This window comes from Formica exsecta, unplaced genomic scaffold, assembly GCF_003651465.1.
Source record: "Formica exsecta isolate Colony F162 unplaced genomic scaffold, ASM365146v1 scaffold231, whole genome shotgun sequence".
In the NCBI taxonomy this organism is placed as follows: domain Eukaryota; kingdom Metazoa; phylum Arthropoda; class Insecta; order Hymenoptera; family Formicidae; genus Formica; species Formica exsecta.
The window spans coordinates 46,207-56,702 of NW_021849598.1; the positions used below are offsets into that span (position 1 = coordinate 46,207).

General features: G+C 35.8%; 1 protein-coding gene across 1 annotated transcript in view; it reads left to right on the plus strand.

Annotated features, from left to right (window-relative positions):
- LOC115235689 (inactive dipeptidyl peptidase 10-like) overlaps positions 1–10,496 on the plus strand; it is a 33,097-nt gene that overhangs the window by 21,443 nt on the left and 1,158 nt on the right. Inside the window, exon 8 of the mRNA XM_029807629.1 lies at positions 9,802–9,922. Within this exon, the coding sequence (XP_029663489.1) occupies positions 9,802–9,922 (121 nt within the window). The remainder of the gene's footprint in view (positions 1–9,801; positions 9,923–10,496) is intronic.

Consider the following 10,496-nt stretch of genomic DNA (forward strand, 5'->3'; position numbering starts at 1 on the left):
TCTATTTTGCAGCCAATCAATATGCTTAAAAAGTTTGTCGTACGACAAATGTAATATCGGCCTTAGCCCTTAATAAAGATAATAGCCAAAAAAGTTCGTTGCCGCCCGTGGGCGGGAACGAACGTGTTCAGACACGTTACGCGTGTGTCCTTTGGATCATATTTTTGAGTTTTATCTTCCCCTTCTAAAGAGGAATCCTTTCTAATTGTTCACTTAATCCTTCTCACCTGGCCGTGTGGTGGGTAATTAATTTGTGCATTTTAATGTTTTTATATAAATGTCTAGAAACTGCTCGATTTCTGCTGTCAATCTGCCGTCAGATTGCGCGCAGGCTCTGCGTGATTTCTGCTGCCAATCTGCTCACATTGCCTGTCAGCAGGCTCTGTCGACAAAACCTGAGCTTAATGTGGTCACAGATGGCTATGGTTTTGGCATGGAATTCTGATTAAATTTGCTGCCAATCTGCGCGCATGCTGCTAGCATTTTGCTATCTGGGGTAGCTTTAGCCCACAATTCTCGAGATAAATCCTTAGCGAACAGCATTGATCTAGCTGATTCTATCAATGAGCGATTCTTCCATTCGGTTACTCCATTTTGCTCCGGAGTATGTGTTGTTGTCTGGTGATGAATTCCATGATTTTCCATAAATGATCTGTTGTAGGATTTTATGGATTTGGAGTTCCATACAAATAATAACTTCTTCTTCTTGATTTATATAAAATATATATTTGAATGATTTGAAAAGGCGCCTTTTCTATCACGTTCGCTTCAACCTACACCCTGGCAGTGTCTGTCTTTTGGCAATTTGCAATTAAAGCAATTACACACGTCTTTAATATAAGTGAGATCGTTTTAATAGAAGAAGACTAGCACGTGTTTCGACTTTTTGGTTCTTACGAGCATGGACTACAAGAAAACGCTATATGCGCACTCCCTCTGTAGAGTGTATACGGTCTAGGTGCTTAAGGGTAATTCACATTCAGAGTTTGATGCATGACTAACATAAAGATAAGAAATAATTACATCTCAACATGATCTCATCTTGCCATTTTTATATTCAGAGCCATTATCGCTTCGGAGTATTTCCACCTTACGACCCAATTGTGTATGGATTATATTGACTACAATCTTAAACTTGTCGAATACTTCATCTTTTATTCTCATGAAGAATACAAATGTCATCCCTGTAGCATCATCGATGAACATTACGAACCATCTGTTACCGCCGAACGTTGCAACTGATATTGGACCACTAACATCAGAGTGAAGAAATTCCCCAGGCAAGTAATCTCTGCGCTGATCACTCTTCAAAGGCTTTTTAGATGATTTCCCAAATGTACAAGCTTCACAAAATAATTTTGTTTCGTTTGGAATAATGATGTTCAGCTGCTTCTTATTAGCCATATCACACATCCGCTTCAAGCATGGATGGCCGTTCATGCCATGTTTATAGGTTAGTTTCCGCCTTTCGTTATCAATGGTTGCCGCAACTTCAACTGATATAGATTATTATCGGTTAATTGAGCTTCCATTCTTACCGATCATTAAGATAGAATTTTATTTTACCTTGATCAACTTTTACTTTTGCACCTACACGCTCAGTCATACCAATACTAACCAAATTCTTTCTTAAATCTGGAAGATACATGGCATTCTGGAAATAAACTGGCCACCGGCCATTAATCCACGCTTCGATTGCAACCTTGCCTCTACCTATCGAATTCAATTGACATTTGCCCGCCAATTCTAAAGTTTCCGTTTTCTCTTCATATTCGATAAACCAAGCTTTATCATTGAACATGTGGATGCTCCGCTGTCAGTCAAGACTTTGTCGTCTTTGTCTCCGACCATGGCTACTTCGATACAACTGAAACACACATTACCTGCTTTATTTTGTTTCTTATTGTCCTTGATATCTTTCTTATGATCCTTGTGCTTTGGACAGTCTCGCTTGAAGTGTCCTGCCTTGCCACATCCAAATCATCGCTTAATCTTCTTATCCTTGGATTGATCATTGTTAATAATCTTCGAATTCTTAACTTGTTTGTTCTTCTTGATATATAGAGCCTTATTACTGATGTCATTTATTTGTCCAAGCCTCGTCTCTTCGCTGAGTAGCAACCTTTTAACGGTCTCCAAGTTCTGTCTATTTGCTCCAGCCAATGACATTGCTACATGCACTACTAAATACTCAGCTGGAATCTTGTCAAGCAGCTTTGTAAATATCCGTTTCGGTTTTTTGATCGCCACATAGTTGGCATTTTGCTGCCAAATTCTCCACCGTAGCTAGATGTGTAGCTATTGATCCGCCGCTATAAACATAACCATGACATGCAGGATTCGCTTCCAACTTACTTGTTTCGTCCGTATACTCATAAACTGTCCTTAAATTGGCCCACATCTGAGCTGTTGTTTCGCATGCTGATACAAAGATTAATTGGCTTGACTCAATCGTTGACAAAATGGCTAATTACGCTTTCCCGTCTGACTTGTTCCAAGCTTCAACATCCTCTGGTCTAGTCGACCGTCTCATACTGTCATCAATATACTTCCTAAGACCATATACTTTGTAGTACTGAACCATGGCTTACCCATACAGAAATTAATGTATATTAGATATCTACTGGATGTTCTCAATGTGCAATAGGGATATCCATGAATATGTAGGAAACACTATTAGACATGCTTTAAATATCTAAATATGCGCAATAGAGATCTTATAAATATCCACAGAATATGTAAGCCAATATCCACTAGACATCTACATCAGTTTTCAGTGGATATTTAAGTAAATATTCAGTGGATATTTATGTAGATATCCATTGTATGTTGGTTAAATTTTGGTCATAAAATGACTAATTAAATGTTCTAAGTTAGGTCTAATGAGACCCGAACATGACGTCAATATGTCCCATTCACGGGACGTCATTTTCTGACGTTTGTTTGACGGCAAAACTAAGACCAAATACAGTAATAATGTAATTTCTATTTTATATTTTCAATAGATAATAACGAACGATTTTCACTTATTTGAACAGAAATTGTCCAAATAAGTGAAAATCGGACATTTATCTGTCTGATAAAAATCAGTTCAATATCTGAATTCCCGGTACGGGAATTGTATCAGAAATTAAACTGATAGAAATAATTACAATGTTATTAGCTGCATTTTGCAGGCTTTATATACGTTCATGACAAGAACTTGAATACGGGTATAGAAAAATACAGTAATAATATATAATGACACATATATTAATGTAATAAATATTATAGGTAAATTTATATAATTTAATTTATAAAATTAAAGATTTTATTTGTATGGAAGGTAATTTCTATTTTATATTTTCAATAGATAATAACGAACGATTTTCACTTATTTGAACAGAAATTGTCCAAATAAGTGAAAATCGGACATTTATCTGTCTGATAAAAATCAGTTCAATATCTGAATTCCCGGTATGGGAATCGTATCAGAAATTAAACTGATAGAAATAATTACAATGTTATTAGCTGCATTTTGCAGGCTTTATATACGTTCATGACAAGAACTTGAATACGGGTATAGAAAGTGAATAGTGCGCCGCATAGCGGTAAGCAAATGAATACGTAAATCTCTAATAAATATCTTTGGTAGTTTCTTGGTGGACATGGATATATGGATAATACGTGTATATCTAGTGGATATTTTTGGTAGCTTTTTGGTGGACATGGATATATGGATAATGTGTACACATCCATTAGATATCCTCGCTAATTATTTGAGAAATATAGATTTTTTATTCATCTATTAGATGTCTATTAGTTATCCGTAGTAGACATGGACATAAAATATATATGTAGATATTCACTAGATATCTATTCGATATATTGTTCTGTGTGGGTAGCTTCCACAGTGCACAATTACTGCTATTCAGCTTCTCGAAATGAGGCATATCCATTCTGCCGCCTTCTGCCAATTTTTTTCTTACGAGCACGTAACAAACACTAAAAGATTTCACTTCTATCTCTTTACTGGACACAGTAGAGATGTCCTGGGCCCATAACCTGTTGTGAGATTGAAATAATAACGAACCTTTTACGCCAATAAAGAGATAATATAACTTTGAGAATACAAACGTAACGCAAGTTACTACGTGCAATTTTAATCCGTTAGAAGAAAGAAGAATCATTAACAATAAAAAAAAGGAAAGAAAAGTGCTGTTATTCCCGGGAACACAAATGCTATCTATGACCAATCGAAAACGAGCAGAGCAGCACCGGGCATAGGTGCGAAATACTAAAACTAAAAGTATCTATCCTCAACAGATATAATCTCAAAACCGGCCAATCACAGCCACTCTAGAAGAATAGTTGCGACTGCCCAGGTACAAAATGACGGATGCGCTCATAGACATAAGTATTGTTATGCCTCCGGAGAGGCACGGTAGTTAGGATCGTTTGCCGGAAGGAATTTGGGAATTCAGGCTCCGCCCGGGTAGTTCACTGAATTTATTATAATTAAAAATGACACTTTCGTATTCTGAATAAATGTATATATAACTATTTTATTCGTACTTGGTTTAATTACAAAGTCTTCGCACGTCTCTCGCGTCGCGTATCGCGATATCGGATATCTTGGCGTGCGCGTGTCTGGAGTTGAGTTTCGGTCGCGAAACTCACTTCTCGATCTTATGTATTTATTTCTGCCGACTGTGTGGCGTTAATTTAATAGTTTCCCGTAAAGCGTTATTGGCTGCCCGCGTAATATTGATTGATGATAAAGACTGCCCGCCGATCGTTAGCGATGGGTCTTTTTATTGTCTCCCCTTGGTTTCCCAGGAGGGGATCGGTTAGCGACAAGACCATGTGTCGTGTCGCTCGATTTTTGCGGCAAGATCCGGATGCAAGCTAAGGAGTTCTAAGGGGCTTCTTTGCTTGCATTTTCGCAATTTCGTTTTCGCTTTTAGGTAGGATCTTTACGTTGCATTTTCGCAACGCATTAATTCTGCTTGCCTTGATTTCCGCGTTTTCGTAATGAGTGATTGCGCGGTCGCTCGGGCTTCGCGCGTGGCTCGCGTTGTCAGCGCTTCGCTCGGTCAACGTTCGTAACGTGATCTGTATTCGCGTTACACGTTGAGCAATATCTTATCGTATAAAATAATATCTTTGAAATACTATATATCTATTAATTCGTGTATAGCCTTTTCGGGCTATAACAGTATAGACTGCGCATATTTTATCTATTAACAATTTGTGCGCCAAAATTAGAAAAAGAACGCAATGTCTCGGAAGTATATTTATCTCTTTTTAACTAGCGAAAATTTATTCTTATCTAATTAATCTTATAGTAACCATAGTCTTATGTTTAAGAGAGAAAAGACATCTGAGACATTGCGTTCTTTTTTTAATTTTGGCATAACATTTGTTTGATACGCGCAATCTATATTTCCTACGTCTATGGATGCAATCGATTTCTTTTTTTTTTCTTTTTTTTATTTTAGGCAAGTTCTCCACTATTAGGCGCAAATATGTGGTGTAAGTCACATATCACTTTGCAGGTTCAGGCAATTTTTCTGTCACTTAATGTACATTTCGGAAATGAGCTTTTCATCGAGCAAAATTTTATTGTCTAAAATTTCGACTTCATCTCTTGTCAATTAAATTTATGATTGATCTCGAATCTGTGATTCGCTATGATCGAGATCTGTGATGTATTTCTACGGGTGTGGTTTTGATGTTTGGAAAAAGAGTTGTTGCGTGAATCCTTAGACCCGTTCTACAATAAGTCGTATGTCGTTAGTCGTAACCAATTTGACCAACCACAGTCGATTATTCCGAGAATATCCAACTGTGATTGGTCAATTTGCTTATGACTAACGACATACGACTTATTATAGAACGGGCCTTAGGCCGATATTACATTTGTCATACGACAAACTTTTTAAGCATATTGATTGGCTGCAAAATAGAAACATTTTTGAGTCTCTAGAAATTAGCTAATCAATGCGGTTAAAAAGTTTATCGTACGACAAATGTAATATCGGCCTTAGAGATTAAGTCTTTTTGTATCTTGAAACCACGAAGTTTATCAAGACCAGTATATGATAATCTTATGTCAAGATTGCAAAGTATTTATTTAAATCGTTCGAAAAGATTGGGATATGAGGTATCGTAAAGAATGAATGCGGTTCCTCCGGTTGATCGGTCTCTCTGGTCACAGCTCTCGTTTGATTTTTTGCAAATAAAAATTTTAAACGTTCGCGAATCGCACTAAAAATGTAAGCCAGGGAAGAAGATGTTGTCTAGGAAGATGTCGATTATCAATTTCAAATTTTTCTGATGAAATTTCGGATATGACGGATGTAAAAAGAACCTGGTTCACCAAGCCAATGATTATTCTTCTCTTATCGCATAGTGGATGATTAGATTTAAAATTCAAGTATCTCTCAGAGAAGGATTTATACTGATACCAGTCGAATTCTATTAAATTATTATTTACAATTATTGTGACGTCCAGAAAATTGAGTTTGTTGTCCATTCCTTCCTCCATAGTAAACTGTAGTCTTGAATGAAATGAGTTGAGGATAGTTAAGACTTCTGTAAACATAGAAGAAAAGATTGCCAAAGCTATATCATCCACATACCTATAATAAAAAGGCAAATTGAAAGGAATATATCTGTTACGTCCAGACTCGAGGAAGGATGAGTTGACGAAAGGGCGCAACAACTATCTTTTATTATCCCGAAGTTAAACGTCTCGTGGCGTTTGGAATCGGGTCGAACGAACTGACAGGTCTGAAAAGCAGGTAAACGACTGAGTCGCTGTTACGCTGGTTATTCAGACGTTCGTTCGGTGGTCCCTTTTCGGTAAGAGAATTTAATCTCTTTTACGCAGGATGGGACCAAGTGCGATCTTTCGACTAAAGGAATGAGTGGGGGAATGAGTGGGTTAATAAAGAGTTATTTTGATTTTAAATTAACAAAATGTAAATTTATTCATTTTTAAAGTAAATGGTAGATATACATGATTATAAAAAATTAAAATAAAATACTGTTGATTATAATTTCTCGGTGAGTGTACGTGTGTATGTGTGTATTTTAGTTCGCGGGTGTTACATTAATACGGAGGACATCAGTCAGAAATGCAATGGACTGATTTTATCGTTGACATTTAGGTTCTGACTGGTTAATACAATATAAAAATATATTTGATTAAAGGATTCGTGGTGATCGTCGATTGGTGATCAGTTCAGAATCCCTTGAGCTCTAGATTTCCCTTACTCACGTGATCTGATTAGAAGAAGTCTTACTTTCTGTCGTTGTTGAATGTGACGTCACAGAAGTTCGTCATTATTGATTTAGTTGTATTCGTCAGATATTTCGTGAAAATTTTATTATCTTTTCGATATCAGTTTTTTATTTCGGAAAATTCTACTGCGAGGGTATCTACTGGTTTTTATTTATTTTTAGGCGACCGGCGCGGTTTCGTTACCGGTCTCTCGCGTCTTTCTCACGGTTACTCGTAGATATAGATATTGATAAGTGACTAAATGTTTAAGGAATGTGTAACGCAAGATGCTCTATTTACCGAACGACTCATTTCTATCACCGATCGCTTATCATTGCCGCAATTTCGCGAAAGGGAGGAATCGTGGAGTCGCCAGGACGTAACATATCTAATGACTTTGTTTTCTAACAATAAGTCCTATAAAGTGATAAAAATGTAATCATATCATATGTAATTCATCTCGAGATGAATTACGTATTATATGATTACATTTTTCTTTTATACATCTCTTTTATACATCTTAAACACCATCTCTCCAAAACATTATCTAAATCTAAATCTAATGGAATGTTCGTAAAAAGAGAGATGACATTCACAACGATAGCAGTTTAAATTAGTCATCTACGTATATGCCTGATAGTTTTTGAACTAATTTGGAGCTATTGAAGAACTTGCCCAAAATTTAAAAAAAAAAGAAGAAAAAATTGATTGCATCCCGTGATTTTGGACCTGACCAGTCGCAACTATTCCTTTGGAGTGATTGTGAATGGCGAGTATTGGGATTATATCATTGCGCCATTTCATCGTTATGTTAGTGCGGAGTGAACCACCGACGGATACGCATGTGACGGTGACGTTATCAATCGGCTTGCACGGACTCTACTCGGGTTTTGGTGAGTCGTATCACTTGTCATTTATCGATTTCAATTTGGGATTTAGATTGTAGCAATCAGTATTAGCAGGTTGAAGTTTTTAATAAATTGATTTTTTTAATATTTTGTTATCAATGCTGAAGATGAACTAAAAAACGGTCCGAAACATGCATTTTTACTGCATATTTGTCACTGAAATCTAACAACAAAAAGTTTGCGCTGAAAAACAACGTTTTGGCTCTTATTTGCCAGTTTCCCCACTTAGTATTGTTAGTACTCTAAGCCTATTGCTGTATTATTGGAATAAATAATTTTTATTCCAAGACAGATAAGACATGCAGTTTTGTCAATTATTTTTAGTGCATCTTATAGTTGCGCAGAGTTATAAATTATGTATTAAATGCATCGGTTTAAGAAGATGTTACTAAAAATTTATACTAAATACAGAAAATTAATGTTAACATTAATTAATTATACATATATATAAATATGATCAAATTAAATTCTCTCAATTTCGAGTGCTAAGTTAAGGATATTCTGGAGGTACCGGTCCAGTCAAAAGTTATGGAAATATTAAAAACACCGATACTAATCCTCCAGAGATCCAAAGAAAAAAAAGATGTATATAAATAGTTACGGCAAGTCTAATAGAATGTAAAAAACGTAAAAAAAACCATAAAGTTACGTGTTGAAACTTAGATATTCAAAAATTGATAACTTTTTATCTAAATTATGAATCGATCTGAAATTTGACCCCGAACTTTGAAAGAGAATACAAAATATGACATTAAATTTTCATCAACTTCGTAGCATTTTGACAAACCATCCAGAACATCCTTAAATACGAATAACCTGAAGGAAATATTTGTTAAATGACAAACATTTAACTACGATCTTATTTATTTATAGTATAGATAAAAACAAAATACAGTAAGATATATATACAATCCCATTATAAATGGAATTGTATACAGGGTGTCTGATAATAATTGCCCTATCCGTAATGTGCGGGTTAAACTGAGTAGAAAAGTCCTCTACCGTTTTGCGATTTTCGGAATAATTATTGAGAAATTAATTAAAAAAGATCGGCCAATGCGCGAGTATTAGCGCGCTACGAGAAAGGACGGCCCACGCGGCATTGTAGTTCTTCTTCTTCTTTCTTTTATGGCTGGTTGGGCATTAGTCGCCCATATACCATTGTTTCTTATGGGTTTGTGAAAAATAAGCAAAATTCCTCTTAAGAGAGGAGGAGTCCAAAAGAAAGGTCCAGACAAAGGACATACGCAGCACGGAAAAACACGTCCGAACCCGACACGTTGTCAGTCGGAACTCGCGGCATTGTAGTTGAGTCGCGCCACGAAGCGAAGAAAGAGCGAGATGAGCGGATAGCAATGTTTACATACGAGCGTCGCGGAACACTGGATTCTCGTATAAAAAATGGAAAATATTATTCGTGGCGCGACTCAATCGCGATGCGCTTATACTCACACGCATTGGCCGATCTTTTTTAATTAATTTCTCAATAATTATTGCGAAAATTGCAAAACGGTAGAGAACTTTTCTACTCGGTTTAACTCGCTCTACCTGCATATTACGGGTGGGGCAATTATTATCAGACACCCTGTATATGTTCTACTATATCTAAATTATCTTTTCTGTCAGGGATCATTACTTCACGACTGCTTCCTGGGTATCTCTGACAGAAGTCTGTATAACGTGGTTGACGCGCGCTCAGAATCTTTCATTGGTGACTATCTGTAAGAGTCCAATGTGGCATTGTCAGGTTCGTAAGTACTATATTTTTTCGCTTATATAGGATATATATCTAAATAAATAAAAGTATCCATACGAATACTAGAATAACTTTCGATATCATTTTCGATCAAAATATTATGACCACAAGTCACGAATGATATTTATGTAATCTATGTAAGAGAGAGAGAGGGAGAGAGAGAGAGAGAGAGAGAGAGAGAGATCTTTGCTTATTAGAGTATTATCTTCATAAACATATATTATATAGAATCATTTTATATTATACATACGTATGCAGATACACAATGCGCAAATGTGTTTTAATTACGACACAATGAGCAAATAAAATTAACATATGATGTGGACACTTCACACACTAACAATAAAAACATATCGTTACCATATGCATAATAAAATTTAAATATTTTTCTAGATGTATGTATAATACAATTTAATAATATAATTATAAAAAAGACTTATTTTTATATTTCATTGCTATCGCTTTCTTTTTTATACATAAAAATAAAAATTGTAAAAATTGTAATTAACATCAACGGACATTACTTTCCATGTTTGTAATAAAGCTCATGACGCGTTTCTTTAAT